The sequence below is a fragment of the Gossypium hirsutum genome, chromosome D10, assembly GCF_007990345.1.
Source record: "Gossypium hirsutum isolate 1008001.06 chromosome D10, Gossypium_hirsutum_v2.1, whole genome shotgun sequence".
In the NCBI taxonomy this organism is placed as follows: Eukaryota; Viridiplantae; Streptophyta; class Magnoliopsida; order Malvales; family Malvaceae; genus Gossypium; species Gossypium hirsutum.
Genome location: NC_053446.1, coordinates 61398359 through 61417766, shown reverse-complemented (window position 1 = coordinate 61417766; position 19408 = coordinate 61398359). Strand labels below are relative to the sequence as shown.

The 19408-nt window shown below is 33.1% G+C and overlaps 2 protein-coding genes across 3 annotated transcripts; both read left to right on the top strand.

Annotated features, from left to right (window-relative positions):
• Positions 1-1984: 1984 nt before the first annotated feature.
• Positions 1985-10784, top strand: LOC121222542 (aminodeoxychorismate synthase, chloroplastic). 2 transcript variants are annotated; one of them, XM_041103527.1, is made up of 14 exons: positions 1985-2322; positions 3282-3665; positions 4259-4390; positions 4683-4750; positions 5106-5170; positions 5336-5402; positions 5636-5908; positions 6007-6133; positions 6555-6880; positions 7451-7530; positions 7738-7837; positions 8351-8433; positions 8680-9297; positions 10049-10784. In XM_041103527.1, exons 2-14 carry the CDS (start codon positions 3338-3340, stop codon positions 10524-10526), a joined length of 2745 nt encoding a protein of 914 aa, XP_040959461.1. In that variant the 5' UTR covers positions 1985-2322; positions 3282-3337; the 3' UTR covers positions 10527-10784. The 2 variants fall into 2 exon arrangements, with proteins under 2 accessions (XP_040959461.1, XP_040959462.1); XM_041103528.1 differs by having other exon boundaries at positions 1997-2322; positions 3285-3665.
• Positions 10785-11137: 353 nt separating this feature from the next.
• LOC121222541 (chorismate synthase, chloroplastic) lies at positions 11138-17216 on the top strand. Its single transcript, XM_041103526.1, has 13 exons — positions 11138-11458; positions 12705-12855; positions 13110-13186; positions 13310-13368; positions 13812-13895; positions 14001-14093; positions 14481-14561; positions 14778-14909; positions 15064-15166; positions 15313-15407; positions 15762-15827; positions 16423-16507; positions 16762-17216. The coding sequence occupies exons 1-13, from the start codon at positions 11326-11328 to the stop codon at positions 16893-16895; spliced, it is 1293 nt and encodes a 430-aa protein (XP_040959460.1). The 5' UTR covers positions 11138-11325; the 3' UTR covers positions 16896-17216.
• Positions 17217-19408: the final 2192 nt, after the last annotated feature.

Below are 19408 nucleotides of genomic sequence, written 5' to 3'. Positions count from 1 at the left end.
TTATTCGTCAAAAAAAAAGAGAAAGGAATAATCTACACGATTCTGTAAAAGTTTGGAAATGGAAAAAAATTATTTTGATTATAAAGAATTCAATTTATGTTTAGATTTGATTAAGGATATGTTTTTTTATATTGATTAGTTAGATTCAATTTTAGTTTCAGATTTGGGTTATATACAAATCTCTATTTGATTAAGAATGATTGATATCCAATTTTGAGTTAAATTCAATTTAGGAATCATGTGAAAAAAACAAGGACTTGATTTATTTGGTGAGTAAAGATAATGTTTCTACAGTTTTTGAAATAAAAGTATAGGGACTAGTTTTAACAAATGGAAAATATAGAAAAACTACATTAAAAGAAATGGAGAAGGGAGGAAAAAAAAGGAAAGTTCAAAGAACATAAAATAAAAAAAGTTAAATTGCTCAAAATGAAAAAAAATAGGAACCAATTGTATAATTTAACTTAAATTTTTCGTTTGAAATGATGATTTAACATGCCACGTCAGCTTACCGTTACATCATTAGTGACTAAAATGTTACAACATGATAACATAAGTGATTAAAACGTAACATTTCAAACATAACTGACTAAAATGTAACTTGAGGCAAACAAAAGTGACTATTTTAGTAGCTTACTCTTTATATATAAAAGGATAAAATGATAATTTTATATAGTGAAGCGGCCAGGGCAAGTAATTACCATAATCACTATTCAAAAGAAAATTCTACTTCACCCTGCATCTACTTTAAAAAAAAGTATTCCATTCGAAATGGATCGATTCAGAATAAATTGAATGGTTCGAGTTTGGCTATTCCTAAGTACAAAAAAAAAAATAGTATAAAGGCTTATTTAAATAAGCCATTATAGTTTGAGGTTTTTTTTTTAAAATATATAAGCCTTATATCTTTTAATATCTTTTTTAAAAAAAAACCTTAAACTAGTGTTTTCATTGCAATAAGTAATATAGTAATAATGTAAGATTTGAAAATAAAAATAACACATAGATAATATTAAAATTGAAATGTATAATAATATTAAAAATAAAGTTTTAATTGACATGATAAAGAAAATATTTCATAAATGATGGTGTGGTAAGTTGAAATTTTAACATGTAACTTTTTTTCTTTAAAAAAAATTTGTAACTTTTTTTTATTAATTTTTTATATGGAAAAGAAGAAACTATCCTCACAATAATATATGTTATTTTAGTAATTTCATTGATGAATTGATGTCAAGTTAATTTGTGAATTAATTTAGTCGCACATTTAAATAATAATATAGATTTTTTTTTAATTCATTCTATGAATGAGACCATATAATTTAGGATTCTAAGATAAATTCTTGGTGGCCGATGTTGTTTCAGTAACGACAGTCATCATCATCTGTCCATCACAACTTGTGAAGATAACAAAGATACTCATAAAATAAATTTATAAATTGAAAAGAGTGAATGAGAAAAAAAAGAGATAGAGAGAGTTAGTGGGAGTGAATGGGAAAAAAAAGAGATAAAGAAGACACATTTTGACTTAGTGAAAGCCATCAGTTCGAGCTTGATTATTCCTAAACCTAATGTGAGTTTTTCTATTTTGCTTTGCCCCGCCCTGATAGAATAAGAATGGATAAGAGGCTCGTGGGATTGATGTGAGGGGTTAGGATGACTATATTTTTAGGAGCAAACTCCAGGCGAATATGAATCTTATAGATACAAATTATGCCTTAAAATGAAAGACAATTCCGAAATGACTTTGTTTACGAACAAAAAAAAAAGTTATAAATGAGCAGTACCCAACTCGAAGATTAACATGTTGCTAAACAAAAATGTAAGAGAAAAAGCAAACGGCTTAAAAAAATAAAAAAATTAGAGTTCTTTATTTAAATTATTGTTACAAATCAAGTGAACACCTACGAATGGATTAGAAAGCTTTTGTATTTAAAAAGTAATAAATAGATGTATGTCGGGGCCATTCCTTGGGACTTGAAAGGTGGTAAGATTTTCTTATATTTTTTCCTATTTTCCTCCCCAAATTTTTTATTATTGACGACCATAAATTTGTCCCAAAATTTTATCAAATAAAGGAAAAAAAAAATTTCCCAAAATCAAGTGGGGTCGAATGGCCAACTAAATTCTGGAATCTGGATCCACTTCTCTTTGCCTTTTGCTTTTCTGTGTTTTTCAGGCCGTGTTAGGCGCCTCCTTCTCCACCAGCTTCAAATCCTTTTTGTTTCTATCCTCTCATTCCTCCTCCAGTTTTTCACCAATATACAAAACACCCTCTGCAAAAGCATCAAACTTTATGTTCTCACAATCTTTAAGGATTTGGTATCTTTCACCTTCTCTTATGTTCCTGTCTTTTGGGTTTTATTCCTTTTTTAATTGTTTCTTTCTTTATGTGTAAGATCTGCTTATCAACTTTATTATTAATATTATTATTATTATTATTATTATTATTATTTTGTATTTGTTTTTATTAATGTTTCTTATATGTCGTTTTAATAGTTCAATACAGAATGGATTTTTGTTTCTTCTGAATACTTGAGTTTTTGACACCCCTTGCTATTGCATATATGTTAGATTGTTACTTCAATTGGATTTTTTTTTTGGCTTTATTACAAAAGGTTCTCTTTTCCTTTCCAGTTCGTTTGAAGAGGGTACCTTTTTTATGTTTGCGTTGGACCTTTGTAGTATGATTTGTGTTACACTTGTGTGCTTTTATATTTGTCTCCTAATGAAAGGTCATTGTTTGTGCAATTTCATAACTTTTAGCAACCAGATTTGCCTTTTCAATTAGTGGTCACTTTATTCACTTTCTTCCAAAGATGCTGAAGGTTTTATTATGTAGGATTAGGCTATTGTTCTCATTTGAAATGAATGAAAATCATTTTATCTTATTATCTACTTCATCTGTTTAATTACATCTTATTATCTTTTATATTCAAATCTGTTGGTAAAAAGTAGCATTAGTTTAATTACACATTGTGCATACATTTATATTTTAATATGTGTTTACTTGATGCATACAAGTTGCCTCTTTCAATGGCTATAGCTATATTGCATAATAGGTTAGCCTCAAAGGCATCTGTAGCTAGAAATTCTCCTTTTGCATGAAGGGGGAAAAATTGGCTTCTAACGTAAATTTGTTCACTTTAAGCATGACCTAAGTAATCTCCTTATGGATCTGTAGATGGTGGCAAGAGTACTGTCACATTGCGTAGTATGGTCATTGTGGTTTGGAAAAGTATTTTATAAAAAAAATCTAATGAGAGGAACTTTTTCTGCAGAAGGTAAGGGGAGTTTTCGTCTACATTTTTACCGAACTTCCCTTTTGAGGCAAAAAATGGGCTTCACTTTATGTTCTTCTTCTGAACTCTCATATCCAAGTTTAGAGGGTTTGAGGAATGCACAGGCAAATCCAGTGGCATCTAAATCTTTCACAAGGGCTGGTGGTTACATAAAAAAGCATTATTTTCTATCATCGTATTCTGATGCTAGAAAATTGGTGATATCAAGCCATCTATTTCCTGGCCATTTAGAGGGATCATTCATGGGAAAGAAACGGCAAGTGGAGCCGAGGAAGAAGCTGGAATTTGTGAGGACATTGTTGATTGATAACTATGATAGTTACACATACAACATTCATCAGGAGCTAAGTGTAATTAATGGCGGTGAGTTCTCTCTCTCCATCTCCTTCCTACTTGTGTATGCCTTTGCGTGTGCATATATTTATAGCAATTACTTATGATATTTCTTACTTAAATTCTTTTCAAATAGATTGGTTGCATTTATGATAACTTTAAATTTAAATACATAAGGATATGTAGTATTGAATTCTATGGAAATATGTTTCTGTTTTGACAGCAAGAAACCTATGGAGTTCTCCTTATGAACCCTAGTGAGGTATACATAACAGTTATGTGATCAAGATGTGTTCGGGCATATGATACATTGTTTAGTCTCCATTTTGAGATTTCAAAACATTGATTTCATACTCCAAAACAAATGGTGGATCTGGTCATTATGATCTAAAATGGTTTTCGAATGTTCATTGATGTATTAAGTTACAACTTCATCTGAATTCTCAATTTCTTTTATGCTACTTCTTCATTTGGGTAAAGAGTTCCCCCTATAACCTGAAAGCTTTTCTATTAGTTTTCTGCACTTTGCATGGTGGAATAAATTCTTGTTACTAAAGAAGAACTAAATATTAACTTGGTGGAAGTTGTCTGACATCTTTCCTTATGGTCTGTAATTTTGTCAGTGCCACCCGTAGTTGTGCGAAATGATGAGTTGACATGGAAAGACATTTGCTGCCTCTTGTATGAGGACGGTGCTTTCGATAATATTGTTATATCGCCTGGACCTGGTTCTCCAACTTGCCCTGCAGATATAGGTAATACTGTTAGAAGTAGGATTCAACTTACATGGCGGGTTGAAGAAATAGAGAATCAGGGCTTTGAGTTATTACGATCAGTAGTAGTTTAAATTGTGATATACTTCTATATGGGCCTTCTCACCAAAATCCTATGCTTTTTGAAGTAATATAATGCAGTCAAATAGTTTTTGACTTAAATCAGCGTAGTTGATATTACCTCCTCAATCCAAAAGAGTGGTGTTGAAGAATGCAATCTATTTGGGGTTCTCAGATTATGACCATGTCTAATAAACCATGTTGAAATTTACAGGAGTGTGTCGTCAGCTTCTGTTAGAGTGCTGGGATGTCCCTATTTTGGGTGTTTGCCTTGGGCATCAGGTATTTCCTTTTCATGCTTTTATTACCATTTTAATGAGAAAATGTTATAGCTTCTTCACTACAATGTTATGCTTGAATTTTCCATCTTATGCCATCATTTCAGTTCAGTTATTCAATCTTAATGGGCTTAAAATTGAGCTGCCTCATGATTTTATTTTCATTATACAATCTGTGTTTTGCAATTTTCTTTGCTGGACTTCAAAGTTTTTGGTCAACATGCTGTTTTATGTTGAAAAACATCTATGAGGATTCTATTTGCACTATTAAGTTCTAGGTGTCCGGATCGGGTTCCACTCTTTCACACTCTTTTATTGGGAACTGTTTGCCCATATTTAATTGAAAGTCGATCTGGCAGGCTCTAGGTTATGCACATGGTGCTCAAATTATCCATGCATCTGAGCCAATCCATGGACGCTTGAGGTATCGTGATATATCATTACAAGTTTCTTTTATTTTCTTGATGTTCAGATGATAAACCAATCTCATTATTTCAAATGGCAGTATCTTTACAAGTCTGAAATGATGGATTTCAAATTATTTTGTTCTTCTTTTCCTTTGCATTTATTTGTTCCTTGTTGTCTACAGTGAAATTGAGCACAACGGCTGCAATCTATTTGCTAATATACCGTCTGGCAGAAATTCAAGGTTCAAGGTTAGCCTTCTCTTATATTGAGCTTGAATGTGAAAACAATGGTCTCCCCATTTCTGTAAAAGCTCCTTTGTATGTTTCTGCATAGTTATGTGGTATCATTTGTTGTTTTGGCATCACTTTTGATGGGATAAACATGTGGAGGACTATAGTTGTGTTAACTGCTGTCATATTACACAGTCACTATGATGCAGTGATTGTGTCATTTTGAGCCTGTTGGTTGTTCTTTTTTACAGGTTGTTCGATATCATTCACTTGTTATAGATGCAGAATCTCTCCCAGAAGAGCTCATACCAATAGCTTGGACTGCTTCAGATGACACACTTTCTTTCCTTGAGACCCAGAAGTTTGATGCCATCCCTGATGCTTATGAGAGTGAAAGACAGAAAGCAAACTTTGACTCTTTTTCAGCAAAAAATGGTAGTTATTGGGGTCATGTTAACGGAACAAAAAGTAGAAAAGTTGTAATGGGCATTAGGCATGCTACTTGGCCTCATTATGGTGTGCAGGTAAGCTCCAAGATTATCTCGTTTTAAACTTCGCTTCTATATTTCCCTTTATCTGTATTTCTTTAGCCATTCTCTTAACTTTTATAATTTTACTTCAGTTTCATCCCGAAAGTGTTGCTACAACTTACGGGAGACAGATATTCAAGAACTTCAGAGAAATAACCAAGGATTATTGGTTACAAATGAGTTCGTCATTCTGCAGTGACAGAAATATCCATTACACTGGTAAAATGAAACTCCTTTAGAAATATAACTTTTGTACTACTTGTGTTGTTGACTTGCTTTCTATCCTTAATTGAAAAAAAAAAAACTTTCTATCCCACACTCCCTTTCTCTTGTCAACCATAGAGGTATGGGAGATATTCTATTTTGGCTGTTCAGACTTTGGAGATGCTTATTTCATTAAAATAATAACTTGGATTATAATCTGTATGATAGTAAACATGGTGTTCTTATGGGGTAAAAGGTGGTTTAGTATAGCTGAAAATGATTTGACCTGCCTCTTTACGTTTGTCTGAATACTTTTTAGACAATTTGAAATTACATATTGTTATTTGACCGCGACCTCTGCTTTAGCTGCTGCTTTTTATCTTCTGCTTTGCCTAGGGAGATGCATATGCTTCTCTGAGCAGTAAACTTGTTTTAGCGTCCATGCAGGTACCCCATGCTACTGGACTTTTTGGAGCTGTTCATAGAGGGAGGCAATCAGTAAAAAAGGCAGATTTCCGAGTTAATGGAGAAGCTTGTAGCAGTGGGCAATTTATGCGAGGTGCAAATCAGCGAAATTTAGGATTTCTTGATATGGTAAATATTTTGCCTCCGAGCTTAGGTGCTAAATTTCTAAGGTTGAAATGGAGGAAATTTGGTCACTTGGCAAGTGAAGTCGGTGGAGCAAGAAACATATTTACTGAACTTTTTGGGAAAAATAAGGCTGAAAACACTTTTTGGTTGGACAGTTCATCAACAGAGAAGGTTGGTTTATTGCTTAGTGAAATCCCTTGCATATGGAACATTGCAATTTTCAATCATTTATTCATTTTATTTATATGTTTTAGTTATTTTGATCCTGCTATTTATATGGAATTTTCTTTCTAGTGCATTTATTTGACATAGAGTTGTAATGCAACGTGTGTTAAACTATGTAAACTGTATGTGTGAATTAGCAAGCTGTGGAGTTCATCATTGACATTTATGATTTGCTGTTGAAATCTAGACCAAATTAATGTTTTGGCTATTCATGTGGCGCTTGACCAAGATGGAACTTCTGGTTGACGTAAAAGAATGCATAAAATTTATTCTACTGCATAATGTTCTAAGTTTAATGTCATAGATTCTTTTCAATCATAGTCAAAATTTTTAGTAAGAATGCATTATGAATTGTTGGATCTAAGTTTCAATTATCATTTGCATAAGCAAAAGGCTTAGTAGTCTGTTTAGAAGCAACTAGCCTGAAGCCAATGTGTTCCATGGACCTTATATAGGGATATTTATTGTGATGGATATCTTCTTTCAGTGATCCTAATTTTTCCCTGTGTCATTCAGGGAAGAGCACGGTTTTCGTTCATGGGGGGTAAAGGTGGAGATCTTTGGAAGCAATTAACTTTCAGACTGTCTGAACAAAGGTTTGAACGTAATCTATTCCTGTTATCTCTCAATCGATATAGTCGAATTTTCTTTTTGTCTTCTTAAGTATTTTTGAGGTTCCAAATTAGGTGATTTTTCTTTATGCTTTTACCCTGGCCTATTTATGTGATTACTTGCTTGACGATCTATATTCATTAGTCGTTTTGAGTATCATATGGTAGTTAAACAGTTCATTCCTTTTGTAGTGATACAGCTGGTGAACGTGGTCATTTATTGATTGAAGATACCAAAGGCTTTACTTGTAGCAAAATTCTGGAAGAAGGTTTTTTTGAATATTTGAACAAGGTATTTATGAATCTTGATGGATGTATTAGTCATTCCTAGTCAGCATATCAGATAACTTCGATAAAAGTTGTGAGAATATAATAGAAAATTTGAAGACACTATCTATGTTGCTCCAACTCTTCATTTTCTTAAGGTACCCATATAATACATTGTGTCCAACACCTATATGGACATAGCTGTGGAAATATGACTCTCCTAGGACCCTCCAAATACATGGATAAACTTAGAAAGATCTGAACATACCTGTGTCAGAATTCATCCCATAGTATTTTGGTTATCAAATAGACTTCATGTTGGCTTTAGGTTTGGATGCTTCGAGTGTATATCATATCTCTCCGGGTGACTGTACAAACTTGTTTATGAAAAATAAAAATACTCTGTCCAAGCCTATAATAGTAATGTGTTGATTGTGTATCTTCCAATCATACTGAAAATGATGTTTGGTTTTCATGCTAATTTATATGATTAAACAGTTTGAATTTATGGTAACTCTCATTTCTTTTCATGTAACAGGAGCTTCTGTCACTGTGTCACGAGGAAAAAGATTATGAAGGCCTGCCATTTGACTTCTACGGTGGATTTATTGGTTATATAGGGTATGTTGTTTGTACAAATGTTGATTTCTTTCGTTCTTTCTGCTTCTGAAATGAAAATAAAAGGTTCTGTGAGCTTGATAGAATCGTATTTTATCTCTAGCTGTAATTTTATTGGATTTCCCTTGTGTATCCACTTCCTTGTTCCAACACAACCAACAGTTCATTGACTCTCGGTGGATTGGAAACCATGTTATCATGCTGTAATGTGAATTTTTCTCGCTTTACATGAATTTGCTCCTATTGCAGGTATAATCTTAAAGTAGAATGTGGCGCAGCATCTAATGCTCACAAATCCACAACTCCAGATGCTTGCTTTTTCTTTGCCGATAACCTTGTAGTTATTGATCATCATACCAATGATGTTTATGTATTGTCCTTACAAGAAGGAAATACAACTAAGACCCAATGGCTGGATGATACCGAAAAGAAGCTTGTCAGCTTGAAAGGTTCAGCAACAAGACAATTACATGAGCGGATTTCAAAACCTGTGGCAAACTCTCCACATGAAGCAGGCTTTCTTTCTGAGAAATCCCAAAAGCAATACGTGAGTGATGTTGAGAAATGTCTGGAGTACATTAAAGATGGAGAAAGCTATGAGCTCTGCCTCACAACTCAGTTTAGAAAATTCATTGGGGAAGTAGATCCTTTGAGACTTTATCTTCATCTTAGAGAGAAAAATCCAGCTCCCTATGCTTCATGGCTAAATTTTTCAAAGGAAAATTTATGCATATGCTCTTCTTCTCCTGAGAGGTTCTTGCGACTAGATAGAAATGGTATACTTGAAGCCAAGCCAATTAAGGGAACCATTGCTCGTGGTACAACACCGGAGGAAGATGAACGGCTCAAGTTACAATTGCAGTATAGGTAATTTGATCTATTCTAGCTACACCAAAGTTATTGTTGGGTTCTTTTTTTTTCCTGATTTTGCTCAATACCTTTTAGTTGAAAAATGATATTTTAGTTAAACAGTCAAAAGAAAAAGGAATCCATGGTCAAGAGGAGGTATGCTTGCAATTATTTCTTATGTAGAAGAAACGAGTCTCAATATTGTTGTACTTAAGGGTACTGATGGATTCTCTGATGGTGTGGGACTTGTGGCCTATCATCTGAAATTGGTTTAGTGAAAAATTGTACAATGGCCTCTTATATTACATACTACTCGTGCTTATCAGTGTTATGGTTATTGCCTTGTTCATATAGAAAAAGTATAAGGTGGAAATGTATCATAGAAAGGTGAATAATTGAAAACCTTCCCTGAAAGAACCTTGCATCCTGTATTGCTTTATGTAATTGCAGGTGATAGAAAGGATTGACCCTAGTCGATATGCAATTTTCATTGATGCATTTATGTTTGAAGGAAATCTTTTGGATTGGAGAGTAACATTGCAATTTGAAGTTTTATATTCACATTGGAGTCCTTGTAGCGTATTTATTAGTATGCATTTGGTTAATCATACCTGTTAAAATCAATTATCTGAAGTTATATATTCACCGGATTCTGACCTGTTAAACTAAAATTGAGAGCATGATGGATTAAACCTTAATTTTTTTCCATGTTATACTTAATTTCATTCGAGGTTTAACTAGTTCTCTCTCTCTCTCTCTCTCTGTGCAGTGAAAAGGATCAGGCTGAAAATTTAATGATTGTTGATCTTCTGAGGAATGACCTTGGTCGTGTCTGTGAACCGGGCACCGTTCATGTGCCACATCTCATGGAGGTGGAATCTTACGCAACTGTTCATACTATGGTGAGTACAATCCGGGGGAAAAAGCAGTCAAATGTTAGCGCTGTTGAGTGCGTTAAGGCAGCATTTCCTGGCGGTTCAATGACGGGAGCCCCGAAGTTGAGATCAATGGAACTTTTAGATTCCATCGAGAGCTGCTCCCGGGGTATATACTCGGGCTCCATTGGATTCTTTTCCTATAATCAGACATTTGATCTTAATATTGTGATAAGAACAGTTGTCATACATGAAAATGAAGCAACTATAGGTGCAGGAGGGGCCATCGTTGCCCTATCGGATCCGGAAAAGGAGTACGAGGAAATGGTACTTAAAACGTGTGCTCCGGCCAATGCTGTGATGGAATTTTAATCGCAGTTATTTGTCAGCTGAATCAAATACGAACATTCTTTGCCATTAATTTTTGCTGTGTTGAATTATTGTCACAGGAAAATACGCCATAATCTGCAGAAAATGCGGCAATACAATGTTAGTTTAGCTTACCATGTTATCCCTCATTTATTTCTGCCAAAAATCAAACAAAAAGCTATTTGGTTCAAACAATGATGTTCTGAACTTCTGTACTATAAATTGATTGGAAATAGAAATTTATGAGTTTATAATTTTTTATATATTTCACTTCGTGTTCAATATGATTTTTTTTCCACGTCAAACAAACAAGTTTTGTTTTTACTCAAATGTTTGACATGAAAAATAAAATATAATGGTTCAGTTCAGTTTTTCTGTTTTATGATATCAGTCTTTATAATATTTATAGACTATCAATTTTATAAAAGATAAAAATTTCACGTTAAGATAAATTTTATTTTTTGATAGTATCCATGGATTCTTCCACGATTCAATATAATCAAACTCACCTCTTTCAATGTTCTTAAATCCATCAAAATATGAATTTTTTCTCTAATCATATTAAAATTATATTTTTATTTAAACTAAAAAAGACCCTAAAGGTTAGGTGAACGTGTTAGTTCAAAATAAATAAATGAATAAATAACCCTCCAAGAGTCACAAAATCCAACAACCCAAACTCACCAACCCTCCATTCTCAAAATCCTCCTCCTACCAAATCTTACATTTTTATTAGCTCAATCTCTTCTTCATCTCTTTCAAGCACTACCCACTTTTTGTTTTCTAAGTTTTCAAAGCTTTCATGGCTTCTTCCATTACATCCAAGCCTTTCCTTGGAGCTACTAAACCCAATTCTTCTCTTTCTCCTGATCTTCAAAGACTTTCTTTTTCCTCTCTTCGCATCTCAATCAAACCAAGAACCCACAAAAAGCTTCGTAAGTTTTGTTATTTGAGCTTCAAATTTTAATTGGGGTTTCTGCATTTTTCTTTAAAGAAACTTTTTTGTTTTTAACTTTGATTCTCAATGTGGATATTGGGTTTTGTAGTTGTCGCTGTTGGAATTAGCTGTTTATTGATATATGAGAATTGGAAACAAAATTTAGTTTTTTTTGCAGGATTACTACTTTCTAGGGGATTAGGTAGTTATTAACTTCAAATTTGTGTGTTTTGTTGTAATTTGTATGTATTTTATGCATAAATTGTAGTACATTACGGTTTGAGCGATCACTGATAAAACTTTGCCATCAGGTTAATACAGTGTTAGGTGTTATTTTATGCTTTTTGTATAGAACCCTTATTGTCGTCATGCTAAAAACACATTTGAGGATGTTTTTGGTGTCGCAGTGATGTACTTTTATTATGATTAATAGTCACGACTCTCAAGTGTTGACTTAATCGATATTTGTGTCAGCATTGAAATCTGTTTATGCATGGCGAAAGTTTGATATTAGATTCAGATGTTTATAGCAGCTATAGGTGTTGTTATGTTCATGTTTTGACCAGGGAGTGAATTTTGTGATCAGCATACAAAATAGGCTGAGAGACATGCACTAATCTATAGTGTTACATGCTAGTTTACTTGATTTGATTAGAGTTTTTATCATTAAGATTGATGGTAACATATTTCCACTAGGCTGAGACATCTTGGGGTGTCTGTAAATTACATTGAAATGCTATTTTTGTTTGATCATAAGTATGTTAGACTCTGGTGTGAGTGTCGGGTTGGGTATTTGTCCAACATGGGAATGCACTTCATTCCCATGTTTGACTATGTATCGGACATAAGTACTCTAGGGAAAAATAAAGAGTCCTGGTACTATATCATAACTATAAGACTCTCTTACCTGTGTAATTATGTTCTATTACATGTGGGATTCTTCTGTGCTTGCATCAACTTTTTGTGAATCATTGGAGTTACCAGGAATTCTACCAATGAAATTACTATGTTGAGGATGTAGTTTCTGGATGTGCTAATGAAACTTAAATTGTATGTTTGTTAGAGATTAAACACTGTTAGTGTATCTTTGCTGCACCTGTAATATTCTTAGAAATTAAACACTGTTAGTGTCTCTTTGCTGCACCTGTAATATTCTTAGAAATAGTTTCTCCAAAATAATACCCCCACCCAACCCACTCCCTCAGTTGAGCTTCTAAAGTCTGACAAACTGTACTGCCTAACAGAGATACAAGCAGCTGGGAGCACATTTGGAAATTATTTCCGTGTTACAACTTTTGGAGAATCTCATGGAGGTGGTGTTGGTTGTATAGTTGATGGATGTCCTCCTAGGATTCCTCTCTCAGAAGCTGATTTGCAAGGTGATCTTGATCGAAGGTACTTGATTTTGAGAACTTAGTGTTATCTCATTCATTCTTTTGCTTGCCTTTAGAGAAGGTTTGTGCATCCTAGTGGTAGTACTGTGTGATTCATGTTCATTGCACATTGATCTAGTGGTAGTGCTTGTGAACAGGATTGGCCTATTAACGATAGAACACTGTACTATAGCTTACTTTTAATCATATAATTTCTCATGTCTTTGATGCAAGTTTCTTTGTTCTTTTGGATTAATAGTCAACATATTTCTGCAGGAGGCCAGGTCAGAGCCGAATTACCACCCCAAGGAAAGAGACAGACACATGCCGAATATATTCTGGAGTTTCTGAAGGTTAAAATGTTCTTTTCCCCTGGATCTTCCAAATTTCTAGTGTTATCTTCAGCCATCATTGTTGTTGTTTCATATCACTGTTCATATTTTGTGTTTAAATAAACTTTTCATGAAAAACTGCAGGAGTGACTACTGGAACACCAATCCATGTACTTGTACCAAATACTGATCAGAGAGGACATGTGAGTATTATATGTTATTGGGTCTATAATGGGAAAACTAATATGAGGTTGAACAATCGTTTGGTTGGTCTTTTGATTTCTGGCATAGGGTTCAAAATGGGTGCAATCTATTTTGAATCACCATTTGGAACTAATCTATTTAAAACCCTTCAAGGCTCAGTTTGTAATTCTAGAGGTGATATTACTAGACAGGGAATGAGTGCTCATTAATGAATCAAATGATGCACAGCTATATAAATAGTGTAGTTAGATAATGTGAAAATATGTACTATTTTGGAGTACAATCTAGTGAATCCCCTTTCAGCTAAGAATCATGAGTTTAATATGTCAGAAATTTCGAGGAAAGCATAATTATAATATGACAAACATTTGCTCAATTTTGGCTTCATTCTTTGTTCTTATGGGACTAGAAGGATTCATTGATGATGCCATTCTACTTTCAGGATTACAAGGAAATGTCAATAGCTTATAGGCCATCTCATGCTGATGCCACTTATGACATGAAATATGGTGTCAGGGCAGTGCAGGTAATGCCCTTTGTTATCAACCCAATATTTCAATTTCTTCCATCATTTTCTAAGAGAAGCAGAGTTGTTTGGACGCAATCATCTGAATTGGACTTGTAATTGAAGGGTGGTGGTAGATCATCCGCCAGAGAAACCATTGGAAGAGTTGCCTCTGGAGCTATTGCTAAGAAAATTCTCAAGCTATTTTCAGGAACTGAGGTATGTCTTAAGCTGGTCAGATTGAACTTTTTATCCTTTAATCTTGTTTTATATGGTTGTAGTTCACTATTCTTTTCTCTGAAGTTATGATAATATTTGTACTTGGTAGTAATTAGGCATTTGGTTCATTTGTTTGGGCTTCAAAACAATTAATCTACTATTTTACTAACAAACAAAAAAATGATTAACTGTTATCCTGACATGAAGTGTTTCTCATTGAAAACATCTGTCTTGTGTTGAATGGATGTTTACATTCAGTACAACATAGTGTTAAGTCTTTAACTATGTTTCAAACTTCAATGGATAGGGGCGTGGATTCTAGTTCTCATATTAAATTGTATGTCTTTAATTTTTGGGTTTCTTCTTAATGTCTATCTTGTCTTTCAGGTTCTTGCCTATGTCTCTCAAGTTCACCAGGTTGTTCTTCCAGATGGCTCAGTTGACCATGACACTGTAACTCTTGATCAGGTTTAAACCCTTCTCAGTTATTTAAGACTTGACCTAAAACAAGTTGTTGTTGGTTACTAGAGACTTTTTCTCAATTTCTAAAATGTATTTATCTTGAGATATATTACGCATTTTGGTCAACTTTCGCTCACAATTTGTCTAGATTGTGGACTTCCTTTCATTTCAGATCAATTTATTGTAGCCATTATCTAACTATTTTCAACTACATGTTGTCAGATAGAGAGCAATATTGTGAGGTGCCCAAATCCTGATTACGCTGAGAAAATGATTGCTGCTATTGATGCTGTGCGGACAAGAGGAAATTCTATTGGCGGAGTTGTCACATGCATAGTGAGGAATGCTCCACGTGTATGTACATTCTCTGTCTCTCTCATACGCACATGTTTAGACTGAAAATTTAGGTAGCCCTTGATCTTAAAATGATGGAAATGCTTTAGTTGTACCATCCAAATTCTCCTGGAAGTTTTCTACAGAACTGAAAATCTATATTCTTGCATGTCAGGGGCTTGGTTCACCAGTTTTTGGTAAGCTTGAAGCAGAGCTTGCTAAGGCTGTAATGTCACTACCTGCAACCAAAGGTTTTGAATTTGGGAGTGGATTTGCAGGTTAAGAAATTTTTGTACTTTCGTGGTACTACTGTTCATTTGTCAATCTTTTTTTAATTGAGTTGGTAAATGGTCTGTGTGGTAATTTTTCAGCTTAGTTGCATTGTAAGTTTGTTCTAAATGCTGTCCAATAAAACCCCTTGCAGGTACTTTCTTGACCGGTAGTGAACATAATGATGAGTTCTATACTGATGAACATGGAAGAATAAGGACAAGAACAAATCGCTCCGGTGGGATACAGGTGTTTATTTGATTTGTTGTCTTTGTTGATTTGACTCTCAGTAGTTGCCCACGTCCAACACCAATGTCCAACACATATCTGGACATGGTATGGGGATATGACCTATTGAATACATGGAAAAGCATTGAGAAAAATTAAGATATTCATGTTGGACACATACTCGTGTCTTACACACACCATATTCTGGGTGACTTAGTTGTTATCTCTGTCTGTCTTGATAGCAATACTCTATTGGTGTGCTGATAACCAATGCAACAAATACAAACTGATTTGTTTTTATTCTCCAACTTCTTAATTCTTGGCTAAATTCATTAGTTCTGACACAAATTATGTGATTGTAATGTTGACTTACAGGGTGGAATATCCAATGGGGAAATTATAAATATGAGAGTAGCTTTCAAGCCAACAGCTACAATTGGTGTAAGTTTAATTTTCTTTTCCTGCTTATTTGTTTCCTACATTGTATGACTAGTACGATTTGTGTTATAAATCTTTATATCATATAATTTGTTTTTATGGTCTAAACTCTGTTTGGATTTGTAAAGAGTGCGTTATGAACTTTCCAAGGTTGTCATAAAATAGTCTTGAAGTTTCTGCTGCTCTTTGTGTTAACTCTTAAGTGAACAGGGTTTATCTTTGGTGCTAGGATGTTTTTTTTTGAGAACTAGTAGTCTGGAGTCCATTTGCTGGCTTATTTATATAGCCTAGAGTTACCGTGTTATGTTTTCTGACTTCATTTTTCTTGAAGTAGTGGTATTTGATGATGATGTTTGATTTATATCTGAAAACAAAAAGAGAAAACTTAGAAAACTTTGGATATATCCATGTCAGATATGCCTATAGTCATACCAGTGCCCGAGTTAAAATATAGCTGCTACCTATGTTTAAATTAATCACATTTTTGTGTTCAAATTAGGTAACAGTTGTCCTATTTTTGTTTTACAGCATTCTTTTCACAGTTTTTGGTTCTTAGTTCAGTTAAAAATTGGTGTGGCTTTTGTGATATTTTCTGCAGAAGAAACAGCACACAGTGACTCGAGAAAAAGAAGAGATAGAACTACTAGCCCGCGGTCGTCATGATCCTTGTGTTGTCCCTCGAGGTATTTCTTTGGATGATAGTTTTCCGTCCTTTACCTTCTTTCGTAGATTAGTATCAATACATTTTCCTTTTGCAACTGCCATTTTCGAAGGCAACTAATCCTTGAGAACTAGGACGAACATCTTACATCGATTGGAAAATCATGTTAAACCGTTTGATATTGTCCTTCATTTCCAAACAATATCTACAAATAGCTATGATTTTAATCTCAATTAGGATTTTAATGAATCTGTGGTGTTGATTTGGGTGATGCAGCGGTGCCGATGGTTGAAGCGATGGTAGCGTTGGTGCTTGTGGACCAATTAATGGCACAATATGCACAATGTAACCTTTTCCCTATCAATTCGGAGTTACAAGAACCGTTGAACTTGGAACCGGCAAATTTATAGACTTGAATGGTTGCAGAACCGGTAACATCGCCCCTTGCTTTCATCAACTAGAATTTTCTTAAATACTCCATTTTGCATGAGAATGTTGTGGTTTTAATGTTTTTGTCAACACCTAGTGGAAGAGTTTGTTGCCATTTCTTTGTAATAAAAATTCTATTATAAATATAGGAGATTGCTTTATTTCCACTTAGCTTGTAAACCAATAATAAATCAATGTTGAAGAATCATGAAATGTTTTCACTCGGGGGTGTTTTCTATTAGGCAGTGTCAAATGACACTATATTTTAAAGATTATAATTAATGTATTTTTACAACTTTTAATTGATTTTCTACTTATTTTGTTTTTCGAGAATGTACAATGAAGGGTAATTAGTAGATATGGTAATACTAGACACCATAACATTATTAAAATAACACATAGCAACCGTAATGGTAACAATGAGAAATAAAATGTTTTCTTAGATCATGATACAATTGTTTGTTCATGCTATAATCATGGACTGAAAATGAAAAGGAAAAACGGCTTGAACATGGATTCTGCAAATACAAAACCTAGATTTCTATTACAAACATCATGTAATTTTGGATTTTTTAAATCTTATTTTGCATAAAACCAAGAGAATGATCGAGTGTTGTGCTTTTTATCATAAAAGTTCTCATTATAATCGTCACTTAAAATGACATAAATACACGATAAATATGAAATATTTTTAACATCAATGTGATAAAATATATGAAACAATGTGTGTTTGTAATTGTTTATAATTACACAATATGATAAAATATATGATACCACGTGTGTTTGTAATTGCTTATAATTACACATTTATAATATGGTAGGGTAATCATTACAATTGGTGATTTCGTTAAATTAAATGTAATTAGAGTCACTTAATTATTTGCTATAATTCTTAGAAGAGGTTAAGAATTATGTGAAGTGATTGGTGATAATAATTTCCAAGATGTAATTATAGTTAAAATATTTTTAAAGACTAAAAACATTTATAATTATACTATCTTGTAATTACTCTTTTGTTCTTCAACGTTGAAAAACCCAGGCCCAAAATGAGCCACAGAAAGCCTGGGCTTGGCACTAAAAGCCCAATGATAATTGGTACAAATCATTTTATACGTTTTATAAGCGAATTACATTGTTTTTATAGAAAATAATTACTCATAACTATTAATAAAGCTATACTAATGAAATGTGTTTAAAGGTTAAATTTAAATAAAGGACTAAAATATTTTTTTTCTTATAAAGTTGGAGGATTTCATATTAAATTGTTTGGTAACATTTAGCAACTAGCATTAGAGAAAATTGATGAGATAGTTATCGAAATTACTGGATGAGATCTCATTTATTATTTTTAATGTTAAAATGTCCTTAAACTTGATTGAATGTTTAAATAAAATAAAATAAATTTATTACTTTTGAGTTTCTAAATCGAATTTACTCAATTAATGAAATGTATATCTATTCAATTTTTTTTTACATGATACAAAATTTAAATATATGAAATTTAAAAATATGTAATCGACTTTCAAACTCAAAATTTCCATAATTTCCAAAACACAGACCAAATAATTATCTTTTTAAAAAGAATTTGCAAACTTTTCTTTTAAAAGGTTATAGGTGTACACCCATATTTAATTATGAACCCACCATTTTCTTGAATCACCTTGTTTTCTTTCTTTTTCATTAATGCATCATTTAAATTTTTTTCATGCTTTTACGATACAAAAACAAAACAACAAAACGATTTTTACTTGTGCTTTTCTACTATTTTAGTAAATAATTGAATTTTTTATTCACACATCATGAGTGTTCTACATGGGCATAAAGAAATAGATCCCTCGAATTTTCTTTACCAACTTTAATAAATTTTTATAAAAATAATTGGAGTTCAAACCACGTATAATCAACCATTTGAGCTCACTCTATCAAAGCCGTGGCGAACCTTTTTCTATTAGTGGTCACCAAAATAAGTGGTCATCCTCACATTTTGCTGTTAACTTTATGATTAATTGTCTATTTTTTTTATATTTTTAATTATGTATCATTAGTTATTATTTTTTTCTTTCTCATTATCTTTTGTGGATGCATCATTTACATGCTATATCCTTGAAGGGTGTTGACTTGCGACTGGTGGTCAATATAAAAAGCTTTCATTATGGGAATAGTGGCAAAGAGTGACAAGGCTTTTGAATAAAATTAAAAGGTTGTACATTAGGGTTTACTGTTTCCTATAAACATCAATACTTTATGTAATCAAAGTTTAATAATTAATGAATGTTGTTTTTAATGGGATCAAGTCTCAATCAACACCTTCTATACCTTTATGCATCTATTTGGTTCAAAATCAAATTTTACATTTTCACACTTTTGGGGTAGTGTTTTCACATGTATCTAATATAATATATGTTTTTAGTCACGTTGTTTGAATGATGAGTGGATTTCATGCAGTAGGAAGTAGAACTGTCCACAGGTAGGTCATTCGGTTTGGTCTAAAGGT